The following is a 25331-nucleotide window of genomic DNA, read 5'->3' on the forward strand; positions in this document are numbered from 1 at the left end:
GCAGATTTGAAATACTGATGGGTTGGGTTTCCCGGAATTCAACTGGTTGAGAGGTAGAGAGGTGCAGAGAGGTGTAGGGAGGTGCAGAGAGAGGTAGAAGTAGAGATGGAGAGGTAGAGGTAGAGAGAGAGAGAGGTGTAGAGAGAGAGGTAGGGAGAGATAGAGAGGCAGAAATGTAGAGGTAGGGAGGGAGAGAGAGAGAGAGAGAGAGAGAGAGAGAGAGAGAGAGAGAGAGAGAGAGAGAGAGAGAGAGAGAGAGAGAGAGAGAGAGAGAGAGAGAGAGAGAGAGAGAGAGAGAGAGAGAGAGAGAGAGCCGTAAAGCCGAAGAGAGGGAGGTAGAGAGGTAGAGAGAGAGAGAGAGAGAGAGAGGTAGAGCCGTAGAGAGATAGAGAGGTAGAAACGTGTTCATTGATTAGAATAGGCCTGGCAAAGAGTAAGCTGAAGATTGTATTTTGATATTTATTTATTTTGCGTTTTTTTGCATATTTATAGACAGTCAGGGTTAGGGACTTCGAGGTTTCGCTATAGTTTCTGACTGTGATTTTCTATAATACCCCAGTTTGAACGTTGAACTTCATTAGCTGTGTAAACTTGCTAGTGATATTCCATCTGAAACCGGTCTTCACACCACCCCTTGAGTAAACCTTGACTGCTCGGTCACCAGTGCCAAATGAGAGCCAAGGAAATCATGAGCACAATATCGAGAACCCGGAAGCCGTAGAGAGAACATGACAGCAGCCTTTGGTATTGCAAGGTCCTCCCTAGAACAACAGGATCTGGATGGACGATCCGACTGACAGGAGGGATGAAGAAGCGAAAGAGAGGAGACAAAGGAAGGAAGAAAGTGAGAGGAGGGAATAAGAATAAAATAAAAGAGGTCATGGAGACGGCAAGAAGAGGTGGGTAGAGTCAGGAAGGGAGGAAGGGGAAATGGAAGGAAGAAAGGGTGCAGAGATAAAGCATGAAGTGGCGAATGGCTGGAGAAGAGGAGGAAAATGCAGAAGGCGAGATCGCGGAGTGAGAGAAGACTGGTTGACGAAGGACAAAATAAGAGGGAGGGTGGGAGTGGGTGGAGAATCGAGGACAAGGAGTGATGGAGAGAGTGGGGAAATGGAAAGGACGGGTGAAGAGGAGGGAAAGCGCGAGGGAAGGAAAGCGTGAGGGGAGCAAAGGAGTGCTGGCTAGAAAGATGACGATAGAGGAAGAGTAGGGGAGAGGCAGGGCAGTATAAAGGGCGATTGTGTAAAGAAAGGGGGTGACCAAATAAAGATGGGAAGAGGGAAGAGAGACATGGCTGTAGAAAGCAAAACATGTTATGATGCTTGAAAGTGTAACCAGTGATCGAAGCGCATTAAACAAGCACAAGCGAGGCAGGCTGCCGGCAGCAGGGGGAGGAGCGTGCGGCAGCAGGGGGGAGGAGGGGGGCTGCGGGATTCCCTTGCGAGAGCGATAATTGCTACCATATGGCGGCGCTCGCTCCCGCAAGGGAATCGCCACACCTGCACACGTTGCCATTGAAGGCAATGGAACGCGTGCACGTCTTAGCCTGAAAAAGGCACTCGATGGCTACAGGTCTCTTTCCTATGTAGCGAATGCACGCTGCATAGGCGAGACCTAAAAAAGGAATGAATTTGAAGTAAACAATTGGCCAGGATCGCACAGTTTGGCCAAGTGGGAAAGCTGGGATTCATCCCAGGTTCCACATTGTGCAATTCAATTCAGCAAATAGATGTACATGCTTCGCCTACACCCACATTATGCACCATGACCACCACCCTACCCTGCTGGCATCAGAGCAGCCCTCTGCCACACTTAAGGCCAAACGCTCGGCCCCCAGAAAAATGTTTGCGAGTGCCCATGATCCAGAGAGTAATGATCAAGTTGACTTGATGTTGTTGTTTTGAGAGAAATTATTTGTATGGCAATGGTGGTTCAAGCCTTGATGCATGAAGTGACCCAAGAGCATCGGTGGGAATATTGCACTACGCCACAAAACATTGATGGAAAAACGCTATCAGTGTTTCGGTAATGTTACTATTTGGGAGCGACATGCACACCTATTTAGGTCTGGCCTACAGAGAGCTTCAGCAGTTTTGCCAGCCAAATGTAACAGGAAAAAATTAATAAATAAAATATACGTATGCATACACATACATATAGGGGCTTTAGATCAGGCCCCTTTATCTAGTGGCCTGGTCATCTAGCATTCACATTTTGTTTCCACTCACCACAGCATAGAGCATGGGACAGTCGTTTATCCCACATCAGCCATTAGCTCTCATACATGAAAGTGACAGAATGTTTACAAACTCACGTATGTACAACCAGCTAAGTGCACTTCAGTGCCAAGGCTGGTGGTTCAGTATTTTATTCTGAAAATGACTTTTTCTACCAATGAATTATCAATGTTTTATTTTTAAGTCAACCTTATTTGTTTAAACTATGTATTCAGGTTGCAGTGATTCAAATCCAACAGTACGTTTTCTTTGCACTATTAAAAATAATATTTTACCCCATTGTGCATTAAAAATAAAAAAAAATATAAAAAGTCTTCTCTGTCTGTTCCTGGAAGTTAGGAAGCAACTCGACATATGTATTAAAATTATATGCAATAGCTTTTTTATTAACTTTAAAGGTTTTATTGCATGCATACAGCTGCCATCATTAGGCCGTGGCAATTTCCTTTTTTTTTTAATTTATGAGCATATGCTTACAATAACAAATAATCATTGAACGAGTTTGCCAGGGCCATACCTCTTAGCAATACCAATGCTAGTTACGTCAGGAATGGGAACAGAGAATGGGTAACGGCGCCGATGCACATGATGCCCATTCCAGGCCCCACCACATTCCAAGATAGACAGAGCCACTGGATTAATTCCCATTTTCTAATTTGGGCAAGGCAAGTATACTCCTTATTATAAACTTTCCACTGAATCATTCAGCATTACAACTTGTTGGTTTGGTACTGGCATGGTCAGGTTTAGATTTAAGAAACACAGGCATTAAAAAAGGAGGTCTCAAGTTAATCCATGGCATACAGGAAACCTATTCAGCCATGTTTTCATTGTATTCTGATACGTATAAATGTTTTATTGCAAATGCTGGACAAAAACTACTAGTCTTTCGTAAGTCAGGCCTATTTGGTCTTTGAAAGACGGCAATCATTCCATTTATTTATTTGCAAATACGTATACAATAGTTGAAAACGGTGACCATAAAAAAGAGCAAAATGAGAATAATTAGAATCAAAATAAACAACAGAGCTGTAACTAATCACACAGCGTAAAGTAAGTCGAAAAATCTAAGTATTATTCAACATCAGCGTTATTTGTCAAAGTCTGAACAGGTGTGTAACAGTATGAAAACATCACATGGGATTTGTGTTGAGACAAAAGGCTCAGTCCCACCACCCCCACGCCGCCTCCCGAAAAGCAACAGCGCACCACCAGGTGCACCGCGCACTTACGGGTAGAAGCTGAGCCTGCGCTCTTCTCCGCCTGCCCTGCCCCCTCGATTTCTGCAGCTGAAGGCGGTACAGTAACGGGGCATGGTACGTGTAAATGCGTTGCTTGTTTAGGGGCCCACAGGGCAACACGGCGATATGTAAACGACACAGTGCCAGGACAGCTGACGTGACCCCTGACCTCCTTCGTCGACCGACCCTGTTCGCACTGACGGACATTTTGGAATGACGGTGTTCGGTATTAAATACAGGGGTGCTGAAAATTAAACCGCTACCATAGACGAATACGTTGGCAATATACAAATAGTGAAGCTGTCGTAAGAGCAGTTTTGTACGAATGTTGACCATGTCAGCATATTTGTATACTTAAAGAGGTCCGTTCTTCCACAGTGTGAGCATTATGTCCAATCTAGGTATAGGCGTGTCCACTTCTCTTTTTGGCGCCATCCGTACGATTGTTTAATTGCTTGCTACTGAATAAATAACTAATACACTCTTTCTGAAGATGACCGCTGCGGTGACAACAATTTTGCTCTAGGTGCTTCAAACAATTGATTAGACAGGAAATTAATATGCCCTTTGTCCCTTTTCTATTTTGCTGCCATGCTTCGCCTCTCTGAAACGAGGAAGTGACGTTGATATCTTGTGGAAAAGAAACAGTCATCCACGTGCGCTTATCCCGCGAGTCAGCTGGCTGGTGTGGACCAATGGGTGCGCGCTTCGTGTAGTTGAGGCCAGGCTGTGACGCGAGTAGGTGGCAGGGGCGTGGAGGAGTGCTGAAGAAAGGTAGTGTGAAGGCGGGCTGAGACGGCAGTTGGTGGAGCGCGGTCAAAGGTCTGGAAGCACCAATCGAGGAGGTGAGTGATGCACAAGTCGTGGGTCTTTTTTTCACTCTGCCTTCACTTGACGAGGTGGGTTTGTTACCAGATTTGGGAATTGGGATAGAGCACCCCCACAATGAAGAGATGCTTCCAATCGGGCATTGTATTTTGGGGAGTTTTCCTGATTGGTCGGCAGTGTCCAGATGGGCATTGCAATCTACCAGTCCATCCCCAGAAAGTGACTCGGGAACATTTTGCATGGCGCTTGATGAATCATACAAAATGGTCAATACTGGTCACTTGCTGAGGTAGTGAAACATGCATGTTGACGACGAAACTTAATGAGACGTACAAATAGGTGTTTAATTACACTCTACGTTGTATCGAGTTGGAATCGAAAGAAGGTAACGTTTTGAAATCTTGACCCGTGGGTTTCTCGAAAATGACTGCATCGCGAGGTCATAGAGCCATCCTAAATTGTAGCACTAGGCTAGTGCCTATTAAGGCAAATTAGTTATACAGAAATGGCTGTCCTGCGTACTCTGTTATAAATGGGACTCCTGGGGAGGTAATGGGACCCACCCAATTTACTCTGGTCGTGGCTGTCCTGCGTACTCTGTTATAAATGGGACTGCTGGGGGTGGGGAGGTAATGGGACCCACCCAATTTACTCTGGTCGCCTGGGGTTGTGATAGCATGACGCAGGGGCGTGGTCGGGGTGTCAAGCTAACGCAGTGTAGTGGTACTGACACAATTTCTGTGCATGATAGCAATATGTGACAGGACGGTTGTCCCCAACTATAATTCTTTAAAATGCACCCAAGTAAGGATAGGGAGCACCTGCATCCACTGCAGTGTTTCGATTGAAATGGCCCTGCTGGCATGACACAAGGACACACTCAGGAGTATCTACACTTTGTGTCCTCTGCGTTTGTAACAACAAGGAGTGCGGGAGATGTCTTATTGTCAGTTCCAGCTGGGCTCAGTACAAGTACCTCACTTAAAGGGCCATCAACACACACATTAAACCCCCAGGAGAGCTAGCGAAAGTTTACCGCCTTGCTACCAATCCCACTGAAACAAAGACCCTAAGCTTGTTGTCGCTTCCCAAGGACTTCCAGGATAAATTATGATTCGGCAGAAGGGTTTATACTTTTCGTAGCCTTTAAGGAGATATGCATGCACATTAGGAATATCAAATTCAATTGCACATACTGATGTGTTTTATTATGAAATGGAACCCTTTTTAGTAACCTTAGGAGATGGGGGCGTTAGGTTCCTAACTGATGCTTTGAAGGTTGCTTTTCTCTCCTAGATATTTATTTACAACTCGCTAAGCTATAGTACAAGGGTTACAATTTGTGATCTATAAGTAACACAAGGATATCTGTACAATAACAAACGATTTGAGCTGTGTTCACAAAAAACAATCCAGGGACCTGCTTGTTACGGGCACATTAAGCCTCTTTGCTATTTTATGATGAGTCAATGTGTGAGTAGTCAACACACTTCTGCAAATGCCTAAACCACCAGAGTTATCTTATTGCATTTATATTCTGAAACTTGCTGGATACACAATGTCTGCCGCAGGGGTGAATTAATTAAGCCGTAACTGGTTTACTATCGCATTTGTACATGTTGTCAATTTCTTTCAGAGTTAAAAAAACATAAACGTGGAAGTTGTCTGTCAGGCTCCACCCTCCATAACTTTAGGGATATTATACAGCTACTGAAATTTCCTGTTCACGGGGGATGCTTTTTCACTTTTTAATGTTTATTTACATGACAAGAAAATTGTTTGATGTTGAAATATTTAGTCTTTCTTGTATGCCCAAATGATCGTGAATCAAGTTTATTGATGGCGATGAACTATGATACAATAGTACTGGTTATGAAAATTGTTCACAAGAATAACTGAATAGTTGATTTATTTTTAATCCAAAACTATGGAGTTAGTACTTTATTTCTAGTTGTCACACATTATTCAAAACAAATATCAATGTTTTGTAACATCACTAAGACAGACATTTAACTCTGCCCTTAAATAGTATACCATTTTGTAAGTGTTACATATGTGGATGGTTTTTAAGGTGGATAACTAACAAGAGGATATGTTCTTAATTTGACCTGAAATGACTGGGGCAAACCTCTCCTCAGTCGCCACCCTTGCCACTTAGTCTCAACACGTCACGGGGAGTGGACTTTGTTTAAAAGACAGGCAAAGAATTTAAATTACTCAAACTCATGTTTTAATCCAGTCCATTAGTCATGTATTTTATGGACAGCTAAATATAGTTGACGGCAAACGGTTACAGCGGGTGGCTTGTCACACTTTTTTTGGGGGGGGGGGGTGCATATTTCTGCTATGTTTTTTGGGTATTTGTGGCAATTTCAGTCATAGTGAGCGGTAGTCTGAAAATAGACCGTGGCTGTAAGAATGCGAATATTCATTTTAAGGCCATAGAAATCCAACACAGAACCCACACTAACAGGTGGATAGCTGTTACTATTATAAGGTTCTAAAGACCAGTGCATTTCTACTCTGAATTTTGTAAAATACTAGCTTAACACATGGCAAACTATTTCAGGGTAACTCATAAATTCCCCGAGATTGGCTCATTTGTTTGATGTGTGTGTGTGTGTGTGTATAAACTTGAAAATCTGCTTTCAATTACTCTTATTGATAATAATTTGAAACGACGTCTACCGGGACATTTAATGTGGTCGCTGGTCCATTACTCAACAAAGCACACATTTTCATTCCTTATAATGATAAACTGTGAAATTTCGGGGAATGCAAAATGGAGAATGCCTCTCCCCATCGCACATTATAAAGGCTGCGTTTGTAGCATAAAGTATATCTTTTTGAAATGCCGAACTCTTCCAGCTTTTTAGACTCTTCCATCTGCAGAGGGGGGATCTGCTAGGAATATTGAGGCAGGGTAATGTATTAATCGAGATAAGAGGGCAGATCTGCCCATGTGAAGGACAGTTCGTCCGAAAGACAGGCTTGCCAAACCTAGTGCTTTAGTACCCCAAAAACAGAACCTCTCTACCTCTGTTGGGCTACTCTGACACTTAAACACCAGCCCCAAGTTTACACCTGATATCGTAATTCTCAGCTGGGTATTTCATCATTTTTGCATCAATGAGCCCTTTTGGTAGGTTTACAGAAATAAAAATTGTATGTATTCCATCTTTTGCATATCCAAATGTTTTCTAGCACGCACTTTGGGGTTTAACTTTAGCAACAGTATTTACAAAAAATTATGTTGATGTAGCTTCATTTTGTCAGTTCACCTACAGTGTTCTTTACAAATTCCCTCTTCCATCGTGGCCATAAAAAGGATACAAATTCAGCATTTTATTCAAGCCAGAAACTTATTCCATTTCAAATGAACACACCCAACTTGTCTGGTTACCCCATAAGGGATTTCTGTCTTTAAGGATACATGTGGATCTACACCCCAAACACTAAAAGTAGATGAACCAGGTTCTTTCAATATGAGATTTCGCTTTAAGCGGAGCATTTCACAGTATTTGTTGGGCCTGGAGTAGACTTTGACCCTCTGTAAAATTTCAGTTGTAGTAGTACATCAGGGATTGTGCAGTGACGAACTCCACTGGGGCTAATGATCACTCCATTTATTCCTTTAAACAAACTGTAAACTGTTTAATGTAACTTCTTTTGAGTTGAGTCTACAACTTGTATGTTGGTAATGTCTCTACTGGCGTTTCTGTTTAAGCTGTTAATTCATCTGACGGACGATGTCCAGAGGTTGTTCACAAAGCATAACTCGTGAAAGTCAAACTAGTATAGGGCCAGGACCCAATATTCAGTGAACCCCTCTGCGTCCAGGACTCCTGCCATTGGGTCATATCTGGTGCTGTTTTCTCGCCCTGTAAGGAGGAGCATTCCATGGGAAACGTATGTCTCTAATGTACATAAGCCTACATGTACATTGAACGGAAGCACTGAACTTGTAAGCGAAACAAAGACTGCAGAGCATGCCTCTCCTATTCTGTGGAACAGGGTTGCTTACAGAAGTATCCTGTAAACTCCTGTAATGAATTAACAGTAACGAATTACCCCAGATAAACCCAGTATGAATGTGATATATTTTTATTTAGGTGATGCTTTATTGCACACAGTTATCTGATGTAGGGTTTCTACTGCTACTCATATTTAGTATAGGTTATGCTTCTATCTTGCACTGAATAGCCCATGTGTTAAATCGGTCTGCCAGTCTCGGTAAGCCCAAGGTTGTCTTTTATTTATCTAACCCGTTTTTGCCTACATACCAAAGATGTCCTCTTTGTTATCTCAGAAAATGTATGGGTTTGCTGTTGTCGGAATTTTACTACAGGGCTTCTTTAGCTTGCAAGGCAAATTGAACTTTACATTGCTATTACACGAGATTCAGAAGCTGAGACCTGAAACACATTAATGACCGACATACTGTATTCCAAGTACCCATAGCATTCTGCCCTTTTGATTTATTCATGTAACACTCGGGATAATATGCAATGTAGAATTCACCATACCATGTATTCAGTAAACATTCACCCATTTTTTTCTTTGTCCATTAAGACCGCAAATCTTTGTGACACGGCCACTTTCCCTAATGTCTACAAAAGACCCAAGAAAACGCCCCTGTGCCTCATATTCCAGTTTTATGAAATGCAGAGCTAAGCCTATTTGATGCCTATCCAGGAAGGTCAAGTCTTTCAGATCCAGCACATACTTAAAAAAATAAATAAATTTAAAAAAAAGTAGAAAAGCCAAGTAAAATGCATCGCCAATTTCATTTAGTCTTGTTTCCTCACATTTATGCATTTCTTTCAACAGTTTGTGCCCCCATTACAGTTATTCTGCCAGAATTCGCTAACATGTACAATTGTTACTCTAGTCTAGAGCGTGTGCAGAGCACAAACCTCACGTATTCGATATTGTGGGTCTCTAATATTTGGCAGTCCTAACAATGGTTTCCAGGCTCTAGGTTTCCCTATAGCAGAAACGCAACAAAATACTGTGCGCTATTGATTTCCTGCCTGCTTTGAGATATTTTTAAAACTTAGATGAGATTTTGCATGGGGGCCTGTCACATGCTGTTGTTTTACTGATAACAATTTGCCTTGGCACACTAAAAATAATCATACTTTTGTTTCTCTCCTAGGGATATGGCAGGCATGGCACCGGCACATTCGGTGTGCACCTTTGCCATTTGTATATTGATGATTTCAGAACTTATCCTGGCCAACAGAAGCTACTATGATATCTTGGGGGTGCCTAAAAATGCTTCTGACCGCCAAATTAAGAAAGCTTTTCACAAATTGGCCATGAAATACCACCCTGATAAAAATAAGAGTCCTGATGCTGAATCAAAATTTAGAGAAATTGCAGAAGGTAAGTTGTTGTTTTTGGACACCTATCAGTTTATTTACTAATGATAGATCATGATAATGAAGTTGTCTGAGATTGAGTGGGTTTAAATGAGTAAATGCTACTTTAAAAGCTTGCAACTGAGCGCTTTTGGGAGGGATATAATTAAATTGTGGTGGTTAAAATATGCACATTGCTAAAGTGGAATTTTCTCCATAGATTTCAGCTTATAAGTTTCCCCACATTGCCTTTATTCCTGCTGTTTTCAATTACGATTTTTGCTAGTATCTTCTATTATAGTTCCGAACTGTATTCAACACCTCCCAATCTAGTATATTTATTTTCAGTTGTGCCCATCCTTTCCAATTTAATATAGTATAATTGCTAGAGAAGCTATAATTCTGTATCATGCAGTGTATACTCTTTCCTCTTCAGGAGTAGTGATTGACATTTCCGCTATTAAGAGGAATGTAATAAGTCATGGTTTGGTGTTGTTATTCATAAACCCCTCCCATGTGGCAAGTTGCCTCCCCACCCGTAGTGCTTTTCCAACTGCGCCCTTTTGACCTTTGAACAAATCATGGACCACTTTCTTGGTGCCAAAAAAGGTCACAGTTTAATAAACACTTAAAACATTTTATACATTTGTTTCTCGTGGTTATACATAACATTGTGTTGCCTTGCTTAACGATTAGCCATCGTGGCTCATTCAGTCCATTTTTGGTTATCTGCTTTCAGACAGATCGCCTTTTGGAGGGAGGGCCCCAATACCACGGCCACTGTTGCCCAGGGGTTAGGCTTCAACTTGCTACCGACTTGGTGGGTGTTTGCCCAGGCCGCAAGTGCCGTCCCGCTTGCCTTCAGTGTCACCTTGGCCCTCCCTTCTCTTTGGGGTCCCTGCCGTGTGGCATCCCAAGGACCCCATGTGAGCACCTCCTCTATCCAGCCTGCGGCTGAGTTTTACCTCTCGCTCCTTTGGTACCCATGCTGTGAGGCATCCCAAGGGCCCTGCTGGAGCCTTCCATATACTCTCTCCGTGGCTACTGTTTGCTCCCTGCGTGTCCTTGCCACGAGGCATCCCAAGGACACTGCGTGAGCCTTCCATCTAATTCTAGCAAATTCTCTCATTTTTCTATCCTTCTAGGTTCTTTACCGCCTCACCTCAAACCCTTGCGGCTGTGACGCCCGCCTTTCTCTGGAGTGGGTGGGTGGGATTCCTTCTTCTCTTGCCGTCGGAGGGGATTGAATGCTCGGAGGCTGCTTGTCCCCTTCTTAATCCCCTCAGCGGCTTGCGGCCTGCTCCCCCTGATTGGGGGAGGCAGAGTTACACCTTGGGCGATCAATTGATGTCGCCCCTTTTTACCAGGTATGTGCCCCAGGGGGGGGGGGGGCTTCCCGCCCCCGGGCGGTGTTTGGCCCGGGCCTCCATTGGGTTTGGCTTTGCTTTCCCCGGCCTAGGCTCCAACCCCTCCCAGGTGGCGAGTTGCCTCCCTTAGTCCTTTTACAACTGCGCCCTTTTGACCTTTGAACACATCATGGAAAACTTTCTTGGTGCCAAAAAAGGTCGCAGTTTATTAAACACTTAAACATTTTATGCATTTGTTTCTCGTGGTTATACATACCATTTTGTTGCCTCGCTTAACGATTAGCCATCATGGCTCGTTCAGTCCATTTTTGGTTGTTATCTGCTTTCAGACAGATCGCCTTTTGGAGGGAGGGCCACTGTTGCCCAGGGGTTAGGCTTCAACTTGCTACCGTCTTGGTGGGTGTTTGCCCAGGCCGCAAGTGCCGTCCCGCTTGCCTTCAGTGCCACCTTGCCCCTTCCTGCTCTTAGGGGTCTCTGCCGTGTGGCATCTCGAGGACACCATGTGAGCACCTCCTCTATCCAGCCTGTGGCTGAGTTTTACCTCTCGCTCCTTTGGTACCCCTGCCGTGAGGCATCCCAAGGGCCCTGTGGGAGCCTTCCAGCTACTCTCTCCGTGGCTACTGGCCACTGTTTGCTCCCTGCGTGTCCCTGCCGTGAGGCATCCCAAGGACACTGCGTGAGCCTTCCATCTACTTCTAGCAAGTTCTCTCCTTTTTTCTATCCTTCTAGGTTCTTTACCGCCACGCTACCTCCGGTTTTCCTATCGGAGGGAGCTCCCTCCTCGCCCTGCTATGCTCACCCACCGCTTAGCCTCTAGTTCTGTGGAGCCTACCACGTCCAGCGCCCATTTTATTTTGTAGTGCTGCAACCACCTGGGCCGCATTAGTGCGTTTGCCGACAGGTCTTGGAGATTATCGCTCTAGCTCCTACACGCAGACTATTGGTGGGATATGAACCCACGAATGGTCACTAATGGTTCAGCTGTCGCTTCCCAGCACCAAGTGGGCTGCGCATGTGAGGCAGTCTTACCACCGGCAGCGTGGCTTTGCCGCTATTGCCATCTGATGCAGTGATTTCAGCCGCACTCCCCTCATGTAACTTTACGTGCTCTCACATATGTACGCATTTTGTAGCGTTCATGGTCATATCAACTGTTCATTCAATGTCCATGCTATAAATTTACATTTCTCTTTGCTTGCAGTATGGACCCAGCCTCCTCCATTTCCCGGGAGGGGAGGGACCCCTTGTCTGGGCCTCTGATTCACAGGTCTTTACTTCAGCTTGCTACCGACTTGGTGGGTGTTTGCCCGGGCCGCAAGTGCCGTCCCGCTCGCACTGTATCCTTTTGTGGGCCCTCCCTGCTCCCGGGGGTCCCTGCAGTGTGGCATCCCAAGGACCTTACTTGAGCATCTACTCTATATCTCTCCTGAGGCTGAGCCCCTGCATCTTTCTCCCTCGGTAACCCCTCAGGTGAGGCATCCCAAGGGTCCTGCGAGGGGGTGTGTATGTGCTTGCTTGTGGCCGGCTGGCCCTCTTTATACCCCACCTCGCCCTAGCTTGCTTGCCCCCTGATTGGGGGGGGGGGCGTGCTCGCCCTCTCCTTAGCCGTAATGTAAATTGGGGCAGGGGAGGGCTTCCTGTCTCCGGACGGCGTTTGACCCAGGCCCCTATTGGGTCTGGCTTCACCTCTCTGGCCCAGGTTACAACCCCTTCCAGATAGGTCCTTAACAGTGTGCAGGAGCACCCCTCCCCATTCTAAACTTATTTACATCCCGTATTCCGGGATCGTTACGTGTGTCTTCAATCTTGTACCCCAGCCAGCAACTCGCTACTATTACTACCAATAATCTCTGGGACATCCTCCCATTTCTCATATGTGAGGCCCTGTCTTGATCTTGTTACGGTTGTTGCTTGAAATAGCAACACATCCTTCCTCTGTAACCGGACTATGTTGGACTCTTGTGCATCAGGTACATGACAAAACGAAGGAAAACGGTATGTGGCCAACTGTTTACGGCATATGCAGGGTCATTAGGGAAAGACTCTGCAGAACAGAGCTGTCTCTGTCGCCCTGAAAGGCTGGGGTAAAGGGCCAAATCCTACTTTGCCCCTGTTTTAAAACATCTCTGTTTAGGATGTTTAAGTTGTTGTGCTTTGTTTACTTCCCTGATGGTGGTCCTGCTTAATGCATTGCTGCTGACAATCTTAGACCAGGGGGTCACCATTACATCACTACTATCAGTAGCCCGGGATGCTTTTCATCCTGCTCTGTATAGGTGGGAGGAAGGCATTAGTACTGTGCTGGCGTGCCGTGATATTACTCTCCTTTCCGAAACCGATTTCTCCTGTGACCTAACCCTACGTGCCAATATATATGGAGATTGATTGCGACTCATCCCCATCCGCCTTCTGAGTATATCATGCGGTTGAACAATGGAGATATATAGATGCTCGGGCAGTGCTGTGACTGTGTGATAAGTGTCTTAGCTAAATGTTTAAGCCCTTGTGAAACATTACTTGAAAAGGCAGCTATAACATGGATGGCCCAGATGTCTGTAAGGAGCCAACCAGAATATTCTGTCTAAAGGCCTGTCTTTCCCTTGTCTCTTGCTCTCTTCCTTTGTCCCTATATGTGTATGTATCTGTTTGGGGGGGTAGGAAGAAAGCCTTAACTACTGTCAAGTCTTCATAAATGCAACATTGACTGACTGCCACAAAACTGCTGTCTGAATGGCAACATGGTGGCCTTTCAAGCGCTTCAGTTTTAATTGGGCTGAATAGAATACTGTGACATCTTTAATAAGTACACGTGCCTGGATTACCCTATGCTGCACCAAGGCTCATTTTTACCTTGACGAGTGTGCTCGCCAGAGGCAGTAGCCCCTTCAAAGTCCAAAGAACGAATATTGTTAGGTTTGCACAACTCTCTAGTCAGCCTGAGCGCCCCCTGGGAGGGATTAAGGAGTTTTCAAATCTCCATCCCACTGCCTCATCCCCTATTATTTGTAGAAAAGGTAACAGAACTTTACGCCTTTAATCCTTTTGTCACCTAATGAACAGCAAATGTGCAGTATATTGGTGTAGTTAAAAAATACACCCAGCACCCTTTGAAATATAAAACGGCCTTTCACTAATCTATTCAAAATAACGGGGTCCTGTCAGCCATTTCTCAGTTCCAATAACACATTGACCTGTGGAAAACATACATGATTTGGAACAAGTTTTAAAAGAGTTGTTTCACGTTTTCACATGGTATTAATTTCAGTTTCTTTGAAATAGCCCTGTTTTATTACCAATTGTGACATCGCTCCTTGTGATGTAATTAGGAATTACATATACTAATTAGTCCCCCTTGTGAAAGGCTTGTGCACTTTGACGTTTGTCTTCGCTGAACATGCTGCTACTTTGTCTTTCACTCACACTGTAATGCGCCAGAAAACTTACTTTGAAATGATGACCCTGACCCTTGAACCCATACATCCTGTCAAAAGACAAATGATAAACACGAATCGTGCTAAATTAGAGGCCTGAAATTAGATTCCGGATGCAGCTCCTCCGAAATGGAAAAGAAAGCTAGATGTCGGTGCAGTACTGATCACACTCCCGATTTCGACAACATTTTTCAGAGGTGTTAGGCCTGGGACTGAAATGTTTTGATTAAATCAGGTGTGTGTCGTTTTACCGCCATTAGCTGACAGATAGGCCGCGAGATTCGATTGCTTAGGTTACCGGCTTCAGCAGGAATTTAAACGCCTGGCCGTGAAACAACTCTGTTGGGTGCCTTTCCACACAAACCAATCGCCTACTAAAATGCAGCATACAATTGCCTCGTAACTGGGCATTACGACTTTTATCCTCCTGGAGCCTATAACTAATAATCATAGGTGTGTAAATCAGTGTATAAGACATATTACCGAGGACAACAAGGGGTGGATTTGCATGTCATCCATACAGGTAGGCAGTATAGTTGACGAGTACTTGGTCTGGACCCGCACAAAGTCTGGATTTAAAATGTAACCCAATGGATTGGGGCTCTCCTTAATAACCAGAACTAATTTGAACCCAAATAAACCCTTTTGCGACATTAGAATCATGAAAGTCTGTGGCAAAAATACATATGCTCTAATCTATCCTTAAAATCTGCACGCAGTTCATCGCTCAATTTAAACTGCAACTAACAAAGGAGCCTCAGACAAAAACGGTAACCCACTGACCTGTTAACGTTACATTCACTTTGCCATCTGCATGGTACATGTTATTTGCAGTGGGCATATTAACCCTCGGTGCTGCCTACCGTGAATAAAAAAACTTCCCCCAAGTCAAAACTCCTACTAGATAAAACTCCGATCTCGCCTGGAAGAACGTTGATCACCGGAGTGTTCCTGACAATTTTAATTGTTTCCTGAAATTTGCTGGAGGACGGGTGGCTTTAATTCACAAAATAAACTAGAAAACCCACGCCCCCATGCCAAGTCGGCACCCAGTGCGGTCGCACTGCCCTAGAGCCGGCCCTGAGCGGAACAGCATGCAGCCAGTGTATTTGATCTTACTCTCGGTAACTCGTATGGTTTTTATCGTTCCAGGATGTAGCGTGAGCGTGTGTAGATGTTAACGCCAGCTAAAGCCCCAGAGCCCCTTTCAAATTAAATTAAATCCATGGGCCAATTACAAATTTGCTTAGCAACTTAGTTTTTTGAGTATCGAAACGTGTCTTTGTCCCTGAAAGTTGGACTTCGCAGTATTTTTGTTACCCAAGGGTATCTGAGCGCTTTACAGAGGGACACAATTATATATATTTTATTTGTCACGGGGAGAGAAAGTGCTTTGCCCAGGGTCACAGGAAGTTGAGCGTCCCTGCCGAGACTCAAACCTGGTTCCCCAGATTAAGGGTCCACCGCTTTAGCCGTTACGCCACATACTCCCTCCTCGATCAATCTCGGAGCGTGGGAACGGGCCAAACCTCGCGCCACTGAACTTTGTCCCTGGGCAATTAACCTCCCTGAAAGCCCGAAGTCTGCGATCCTTAATGTGCGGGAATGTACCAAATTTATCTAGAGTTGAAGATGGCAGTTTTTGGAAATTATCTACAGCTACCTAGATGGTATTTCGGCAATCTAGTGCTTACTCGACCTGATTGCCCTGGAGCGCTTTCTATGAGCGCTAGTTCCCTTGAGTCGCGTGTTTTGTTTCTATCACTAAGGAGATTAAATGATTTGCCCAGAATCTCAGGCTTGTTAAACAACACCGCGACTCGAACCTGCTTCTCCTGGTTCTATATTCGGCATCTCTGACCGGAAACCCACGTCATGGGCCCTCGATCTTAGAAAAGGGCATTCTGCAATGGGGCGACTTCATTATTCCCCTTTGTCTACGCCGGTTCTAATCTGCTCGCCTTTTGCACAAGGCTTTCCCGCACCCGCCCCTACTATGCACACAAAGTGCGGAGCCTAATATTTGTTGCCAATTATGCCCGTGCTCGCCTACTGTATGGTGACGCTTCTCGGGGGCACAGCCGCCCGCTCCGACCACTATGCAGTGCATGACCTAAGCCCTTGCCACCAAACGTGGTGCCCCTGCGCAAAGACCTGTGTCGTCTCGCTGCCCAGCATGTCTCCTCTCCGGGGGCAAACGTCTCCGCACTTCTCTGGTGTGGCAACATCCATTCTGCTTTAAGGGCGATGACCACAACTTGTCCCTGCAAAGGTGGGAATCCTGAGCCGTCCTGGCTGCCATCACGGGGGGTGGTGTACTGGTCTCTCTGTAGATAGTGGTACTGGTTCCCGCTGGATAGGGCCCATTCCTTCTTCTCTTGCCGTTGGAGGTGATTGAATGCTCGAGGGCTCCGTGTGTCTTGTTTTCGCCTGTCCGATTCCATCTGACAGTGGTAAGTTTTTGGATACCGAGGCGATAGCCTCATTACTCCACATTCATTTTGAGTTTTTTAGTCGCTGTTTAGGTTGTCTTATTGATGTGTGACGCTTTGTCACAGTTGAGGTTGGATCACAAGGTCATCGCTGTGATAGGCCGCGGGTTGCGATCAGTTTGGTTTGCGGAAGTGTCAGCAAGTTTTATCGCAGAGTCTTTTATTCGTCTGCCAAATGTCTTCTGGCGGTGATGAGCTTTTGATGGCTGCCGCGGCGGTTGCCTTCAGACAGTGGTTTTGGGTACCTGTCTGGGCGATTTGCCCTCAGGCAGTGATGAGTTTTTGGATGCTGTGTTGCTGTTTCAGTTTCTGCTCGAGGGGGCTGCTTGTCCCCTTCTTAATCCCCTCCCGGCTTGCGGCCTGCTCCCCCTGATTGGGGGAGGCAGAGTTACACCTGGGGCGACCAATCGCGGTCGCCCCTTTTTCCCAGGTTTGTGCCCCAGGAGGGGAGGCTTCCCACCTCCGTGTGGCGTTTGGCCCGGGCCTCCATTGAGTTCGGCTTTGCCTTCCCCGGCCCAGGCTCCGACTTGATAGTAATATCCAACCCAACCTCACTGTCATTGTCTCTTGTGTGTGAAAAGGTTTCTATCAAAGTTCTACTATCTTCTTTAGACATTGGACAGTTAACGCGGATCTCTACAGAAAACACATCAGTAGAATAACTGTTACAACCACACTTTTTCCACTCTCCATTGCAACTTTAATTTCTCTGATTCGAGTTGTCTGTTATCACTGCCGCTGCTCCATTGGAATGCTCTAATCAACACCATTTTTCGGCGTAAGTCAATTTTGCAGTGCCATAAGACACTTTCATCGATTCTTTTTTTTTTTTATATATATATAAAAAAAATTCTGAATTGATTGTTGCATTCTTTTTCTGTTAATTTATTTTTCACTATTATTCTTAGTCATTTTTTGTGTGTGTATATATTTTTGCATTTTAAGTGAAAATAGAGCCACAAAGCGCCATGGGAACTTGGTGTGAATTGACGTAGCGGTGGAGGACTAACTTATGCAGCAGTGTTGACCAAATTAAGTGCCAAAAACCGGCAAGTGATGCAGCATATTCTGTGGCAAAGTTATCTTGCGATTTTGTCATGTTATTGGGCTTTGATACTAAAGTGATCCCAGTGCTTTCCAAAATGCAAAGGCTTCTTAAAGAGAACATGCACATTTTCTCCAGGAACATTTTTATTAACACTGCCGCCTCCAGCACCCATAATAAAGTAGTTTGTCTAAAATATACAATGTAACATTCAGCTGAAAACACCGTCTGTATGCACTTGTCTGCAATAAAAGGTGTGCCTCTATTATTCTGTATCCCAGCTCTGCTTTAGAGCTGTTCTTTGCATTGGGGTTTCTGCTGTGTCCACACTGTGGACCTCTAATAGCATTTATTTCCAAGAAGAAAGGTCTTTGCATACAGAATATCACTTGGCATATGTCTCAAGCGTGTATAAGATTTACGACTTCAAACCTTAAAAACACATAACAAAATGTGTTTTTTCTGTACTCAAGTACTCTGTTGAAATAACTGCTGTATATAAAACCGTGTCTGCGGTGTTAAATGAATTTGCCCAACAATCAACATCTGAAAGATAACCAGTTACCCGTGGAAAAGTGCCTGCCTCTGTGCAGCACCACTCATGGCAAGTTTTCTTAGTAACTTTTCATTTGTTTGTGCTGCACATTTTCTTTTGTTGTAAGTGCTAATAGTCGTGAAGATGGTGGAATCTCCAGCATTAGCGTTACCTTATTTGCGAAGCCCAGCTTTTTCTATAAATGGTTATCCGGTCGTAAAACAAACACAAGAGAGACCACTTAGCTCATTATCTTTTTGTATTTGTTTTTTGATGTGCAGAGCTATGCGGTAAGCTTTTTTCCGGAATATAGATTAATTGTTCTTAGCTCGAATGTTTTGTCAGTATCTATCATTGGAAGGTCTGCATCCGGTCTGTTTCATTTCATATTATCTATGGCAAAATGGTTTTGCCTTCAGCAAGTTATTCGACTCACCCAATGTACCTCCTAATGCTACCTCATTGCTGGTGGTGGCTCTCTAAGGCCGGCCTGTTTTCTCCGTTTGTTTTTTCTGGCAACCAAACAATACCTGTGTTTTTGTATGGGGGGGGGAGGGGGGCGGGAGATATTCTGGTCAGCAAACAGGTCTACCGGCACAGCTTTCCAGGTCTACCGGCACAGCTTCCCAGTTGTGCATGCTATACTTTCAGCTCAGGAGAGTTCTTTTCGTTTGCTTCCTTACCACTCTACCCCGAATAACGACTTTAAAAAAGTAAACATAGTACTGTGAAAGAGCCTGTTTCTAGAGGAATGCGAAGGTTCTAGGGCCAGAGTATGTCTTTAAATTTGATTCATCAGGAGTTATTTAGAGTCCACCAGGTGGCAGACATCCCGAATTGACAAGTCTTAATATATTGATAATATCGTGATTTTGTTTAATTACCAAATGGACCAGGACAGGGTTAAGTAAAAAGAGGAGGTTGTAACGAATGGGGCTGAGAAAACAAATTCACAATTATGGGGGATCTGAAGTGATGACGTCTGTAACCTAATTCTACTCCTACTTTCATGCTTCTTCCTGAATAGATTTAAAACTGTTCATTCTAGTTCTTTTAGATAACTGATTCATCGTTATATGTATAATCCATTTTCGTTTTATGTCTTCTGGTTGTATACACACAATTTTTAGGTAGAGCATATGCCCCCCTTTTCAGAAAGTATTTGCAGCATCAGAAAGTGTTTGACTTACAAAGGGCTAATGTATTGCAAGTGCTTGTTTAATTCTAATGAGAATTCCTCTCCCTTGAAACTGATTGTTCATATTTGTCTTTCTGCAGCCTATGAAACCCTTTCGGATGATAACAAAAGAAGAGAGTATGACCAATTTGGCCATGAATCTTTTACAAGTGGAAGAGGAGGCAAGGAAAGCACATTCCAGCACCCATTTAACTTTAACTTTGATATGTTTAAAGACTTTGACATTTTTGGTGACGACCTAAATACACGCACCAAGAAACATTTTGACAACCATTTCCGGAGTCATAGGGAAGCGCATAGCAAGCAACGACACAGCTTCCAAGACTTTTCTTTTGGCGGTGGACTGTTTGATGATATGTTCGAGGACATGGAGAAAATGTTTACATTTGATGGGTTTGATGGGGCACAGAGACGCACTGTGCGGACTGACAGCAGTTTCCATGGCTCAAGCAAGCACTGCCGGACAGTGACTCAGCGCAGAGGAAACATGGTCACTACTTACACAGACTGTTCTGGACAGTAGCTGTATCTTCTATTTATCCTTTGTTGTGTGGTGATGCAGAGAAAGCTAATGGTTCTCTATAAGCTTGTTTTAATTGCTAGATGTTTAACCCATAGGCACTTAAACTAATTCAAAATAGTGCAAAGCCATGCAGTTGAGTGCAGTGTCACTTCAGATCTTTTTGGGGTAAGGCTGCAATACTGAATTGAGCATAAAGAACCGTGTTTGCCTGTAGTATTGAAAGCGATCTTCATTGTTCTAAGTCGAATAGGAGAATGATGCAAACGCGTCAGATGTTGGCTATCTAATACTGGTGGAATGGTAGCTAGGAACCATATGTTCCTAGTAAACTAAAATCATATTGTCTGCTCATTGCTGTCCTTACCCAAGTTATTAATCTGCAAATGTGTGTGTGTCAGAGCCCCATTTTGCCTGTATTCTATTTTGCTTTAAGATGTTTTTATTTAATTTGTGCTGCTTGGTGAAATGTTGCAGCCATCTGTCCTCACGGTGAAGGGCTGCTTAGATTTGAGACTTTGTTCTCAACGTACCACTGGTTTTTCCTGGGGTTCATGTTGATCCGTATAATAGAACACCAGCAGTTAAGGGCTAAATATTTGTACTTCCAATTTGTAGGCACTTTGGTGTTCTATATCGGAGACAGCAAAAGTGTGTCACCTTAAATAAGTCATATGGATCCTACAAACGCACTTTTTTTGTGTTGAACTTTGCAGCAGTTGGTGACAGAAAAGTACAAAGTAGCCAGTCATTTTTTAATTGTTTTTCTGTTGGGGCTTTACATTTCTCAAAAACTAAAGAAAGAGCAAGTAGCATGAAGCTTCCTCCTTATCTCATTTTGGTGAATTTGTAACTATTGTACTGGTTTAATTCTTTTGCAGGTCCTTTAAAATATGTTTTATCTAGCATTTAAAGGTGGATGGCGTTCAAACAATACTTCAAATTTACATAAATAGAATAATAACTTATGAGTGATTTAAATGCCAAAGATCGAAGTCTTTCATGCAGCCATCAGATCAACAGCCACTGCACATCAAAACTATAAATTATTAATTTGAAATAGTGTGTAAAATGGGTTTGAAACGCAGTGGCTTAATGCTATTGTTTGGGTTTTGAAAACGAGCAAAGCATAACTTCCTTCCTCGTGCCGATTGATATTCCTGGAACTTGACGTTGTTTAAGTTGCCACTTGCCAATTTTTTTATGTTTGCACTTACCTAGATATATCTTTTTTTTGGCACAAGAAAATTAGTGTGAAACAAACTATGTTTCATAGACGATACAACATCCATAATAAGTAAATGCAAGATAGTATGTTAATCTATCAAATATAGTGTTCTGGAGTGGTGATGGCGACACACCGACTTTTTGTGCCTGGAACTAAGATTTTAATGTGTGACTCATCTGCACTGTTGGGGTGGTTTGTTTTATACATTGTGCCAGCTTTGTCATTGCAACAGATATTCGGAGGAGTCTAACAGTTTACTTCATGACCTCTACATGTGAAATATTCTGAACACTGTTTCAATATTAGCCATAAAAAATACATAGATAACTTGTATATTATAGACTTGGATCTCAAGATTTTTTCCTATTTTTCTAAAAACGTGTAATATAGCCACAGAATGCTTTGATGTTTTTATACACACAATTGTCCAAGCATTCTTTGTAATAGCCAGAAACCTTTTCTTCTTTCCTGGATCCATTTTTCCATCTTAGTTTACTGTTCTTTAAATGCATTGTCCTATTTATCTTTGCAGCCTCCGTTTGAACCTCAACTAATACCTCATTCTTTTAAAGCTGCCAGCAATTTCTGTTCCCCCTTAAGAAAAAACGTGCAATATGTTTAGAGAAAACAAATGTAATGTGCTTTTTTTTGTGTATACACAATGTATTTGTCTTGCGTGTTCACTTTTTATGCTGTTATATGTATGTTAAATCATTCTGCACTTTTCAAAGCATATAGTACTCCATATGAATCCTATGGATGAATGTCAAAATGGCACCCATCGTGTTCATTTCACGAAACACTGGTGGAATAATAATGTACAATAAACTTTGTAAAATGGAACATTGTTTTGTGTTTTTTGATTTATTTCAATTTTATATCGGTAAGTGATAAACTACATTCTGGTTAAAATTTCCTGTAAATGCTAGTTATACCCAAACTGTAATTCCTCCAACTCTAGTGCGACTTACCTGTATTCTTGCAAGTGTAATTTGCAGCGCTAAAGAGTTGAAACGAAAGCGGTTACTATTTGAAGAAAAGGCTTCTTTGTATATTAGTTACGTTGGTGCATGATGTAGTTAAGCCAAGGCTTCTAGGATGCTTCTCGCTTTCACTATTGGAGTATTGATGAGATGGATTACGTACTGTTACTTAAAATTTGCCTTCATCGGTGGTTGCAATTTGGCAGTGGTCAGGCCTTGCTGTAAAGAGCTTGAATAGTTATTGTTCTTTTCTGAACTCAATAGCATTTGAGGTGAGCAAAGTAGGGGCAGTACAGCCAGTTTAGGTGTGGCCTTATGAAGGGTTGAGGGCACCCAGTATTTAAGTATCCTAATATCTCAACTGGGTGAGTTAAACATTTGATGCAGAGATCTCTCCGACGAAAGCTCGCTAGTTTAAATCCCAAGAGAGCTGACCAGCTCTTAACCATCCCATGTTGATAAATTGAATAGCCTTCAACAAGATGACAGTAGCCGGTGTTATTTAAAGAGCTAGAAAACGGCAAGAAACTCTAGTAGCACTTAATATATAAGTTAACAAAAGTGCATTAAATACTTGTCTTTGGGGGGCGTGGCCAAGATGGCGGGGTGAGAGGACGTCTTCCTCGCGAGCTCCCAGGCCTCTTCGCCCCAGGACCGGTAACCAGCGCAAGATCTCCCACCTGATCGGCCGGGAAATAAGCGTCCACGGCGGTAGTGTGCTGGCGGCAGCTGTGAGGACCCTGGGGGTTCCGTGAGGCTCTGGTGTGACCCGGCGGCTACCGAGAGTGACGGCGCGGCCGAAGGGAGAGCGGAGAGCCGGGCAAGGGGGCCGCGCGTCTGGGCTGCCTTTTACGCCAGTGCCCGGCGCGGAAAGTGCGGCCTGGTGCCACGCGACAGAGCAGGAGGCGCCCAGCGGTAAGCGAGGGCCGGACGGCCGCAGGATTGGCCTCAGAGAAGTGGCTGGGGGAGCTGCCTGGCCCGGGGAAGCGAGAGGCTCCCCACCGCACAACCGGGCCGGCCCCGGAGCCATGTGGGGCTCCGCCAGAGCGGGGTGCCCTGAGGGCAGCGGTGAGGAATGAAGAGACAAGAGGGCTGAACAGTGGCAGCAGTGGGTGGTTGACGGAGGGAGCAGAGCAGACCAGCCCCATGCACGGGCGAGGCGGCCCACGCGGACACCGGAGGGGCTGACCAGCAATCACAGCAGCGGCCCGGAGAGCGCTTCGGACCCCTGGCGACGGACTACTGGTGCGCAGAGGCCACAGCGGTGCCGGACCTGAAACCGCGGAGCACAGAGGGGGTGAGGAGTGGCCCAGCGCACGGGGGAGGCTGCGCAGTGGCACACCGATGCCGGGGGCTCGCCGACCGCGGCCGGGAGCTGAGAAGGAACGAAGGACTACCCCAAAGAGCTCAACAGGGGTACGGTGAGGACTGCTTGCCCTGGAGGGCTGGCGCGACTCAGCTCACGGCACCGGAAAGTGGCGAGGTAGGAGGCCGCACACGTGGAGAGCGCTAGGCCCGGAGGCAAGCAGATAGCGCCGCAAGGGAGGTCCCGTGAGGAATCCAACGCTGTCTAGGCAGGACAGGCGCGGAGCACAGTGCCCTGGGAGCAGCGGTGACCGACAGGGCGGAGAGCCGGATCACCGGCGTGTGGAGGGACTCGAGGGCCCAGCGACCGCAGACACTGGTGCAGGTAGGAGTCGCCGCAAGGGAGTGACCGAGTGGTCCTGGCCGGAGGCACCTGAAGGCGGCACTGAGAGCCAGGGGCCCACAGCGGTGGTAAGCAGAGCAGATCCCCACGTCCCACCAGGCATGGCAGGCCACAGGGGCGGGAAGAAGGGGGAGCGCACACTCCCCGAACTCCTTGGCAGAACCCAGCAGAGAACGGAGAGGGGGCATTCGTCGCCTAGCTCCTCTGGAGGCACTGGGGAGGTCGTTGGGGGCGAACCTCCAATCACAAGATCATTTATGGAATCCCTCTTTAGCTCCCTCAGGGACGACTTCCAAACCCTGAAAAACGAAGTGGCCGCCGAGGTGCGGGAGCTGCGCCGAAAGGTGGATGGCCTGGGGGAACGTGTGGCTACAGTGGAGGACACGGGCCAGAGGCGCGACGAGGAGTTCGAACTACTGCAACAAGAGGTGTTGCGCCTCCGGGACCAGCAGATCGACCTCCAGGCACATGCTGAGGACCTCAAATAGATCTCGGCGGAATAATGTCAGAGTTCGGGGAGTTCCGTCGAACGAAGAAGGGGCAGACACTGCGGGATATCTACGGGAGCTGTTTCGGGAGATTCTGGGCAAAGCGGAGGACTTCTTCATTAGAATCGGCAGAGCGCATAGAGTGGGGCCGCCGCGGAGGGCATCGGCGCCGCCCCCGGACATCTTGGCCTTCTCCCGGACTTCCCCCTTAAGGAGCGCATCCTAGCAGAGGCGCGAAAGCGGCAGTCCTTGTCCTTCCGGGGCCACCCGGTGGCCCTCTACCAAGACTTATCCGCCATCACACTCCAGAAAAGAAAATCTTTCAAAATTGCTACGGATTTTCTAAGGGAGCATAATGTACCTTATGCCGGGAAATAAGCGTCCACGGCGGTAGTGTGCTGGCGGCAGCTGTGAGGACCCTGGGGGTTCCGTGAGGCTCTGGTGTGACCCGGCGGCTACCGAGAGTGACGGCGCGGCCGAAGGGAGAGCGGAGAGCCGGGCAAGGGGGCCGCGCGTCTGGGCTGCCTTTTACGCCAGTGCCCGGCGCGGAAAGTGCGGCCTGGTGCCACGCGACAGAGCAGGAGGCGCCCAGCGGTAAGCGAGGGCCGGACGGCCGCAGGATTGGCCTCAGAGAAGTGGCTGGGGGAGCTGCCTGGCCCGGGGAAGC

At 45.5% G+C, this 25331-nt stretch overlaps 2 protein-coding genes across 4 annotated transcripts in view; one reads left to right on the top strand and one right to left on the bottom strand.

Annotated features, from left to right (window-relative positions):
• The window catches only part of THAP5 (THAP domain containing 5), a 173244-nt gene extending 169238 nt beyond the window's left edge, over positions 1-4006 (bottom strand). Inside the window, exon 1 of one of the 2 annotated variants that reach the window (XM_085653108.1) lies at positions 3470-4006. In XM_085653108.1, coding sequence (XP_085509234.1) covers positions 3470-3552 — 83 coding nt within the window. In that variant the 5' untranslated portion in view covers positions 3553-4006. The remainder of the gene's footprint in view (positions 1-3469) is intronic. The other variant, XM_085653109.1, reaches the window with a different exon arrangement.
• On the top strand, positions 3412-22328 carry DNAJB9 (DnaJ heat shock protein family (Hsp40) member B9). Of its 2 annotated transcripts, XM_085653111.1 has the most exons (4): positions 3439-3553; positions 4093-4323; positions 9465-9694; positions 19818-22328. In XM_085653111.1, the coding sequence occupies exons 3-4, from the start codon at positions 9469-9471 to the stop codon at positions 20258-20260; spliced, it is 669 nt and encodes a 222-aa protein (XP_085509237.1). In that variant the 5' UTR covers positions 3439-3553; positions 4093-4323; positions 9465-9468; the 3' UTR covers positions 20261-22328. The 2 variants fall into 2 exon arrangements, with proteins under 2 accessions (XP_085509236.1, XP_085509237.1); XM_085653110.1 differs by lacking the exon at positions 4093-4323 and having other exon boundaries at positions 3412-3553.
• The last annotated feature ends 3003 nt before the right edge of the window (positions 22329-25331 follow it).

Source organism: Triturus cristatus, chromosome 4_1 (assembly GCF_964204655.1).
Source record: "Triturus cristatus chromosome 4_1, aTriCri1.1, whole genome shotgun sequence".
NCBI classification, from domain to species: Eukaryota; Metazoa; Chordata; class Amphibia; order Caudata; family Salamandridae; genus Triturus; species Triturus cristatus.

What these genes read in the sequence shown, in the direction of transcription:
- DNAJB9 (XM_085653110.1), top strand. Translation starts at nt 9,469, where the DNA reads ATGGCAGGCATGGCACCGGCACATTCGGTGTGCACCTTTGCCATTTGT. An exon ending in ATTTAGAGAAATTGCAGAAG is followed by an intron (nt 9,695 to 19,817) that starts GTAAGTTGTTGT and finishes GTCTTTCTGCAG; the next exon opens with CCTATGAAACCCTTTCGGAT.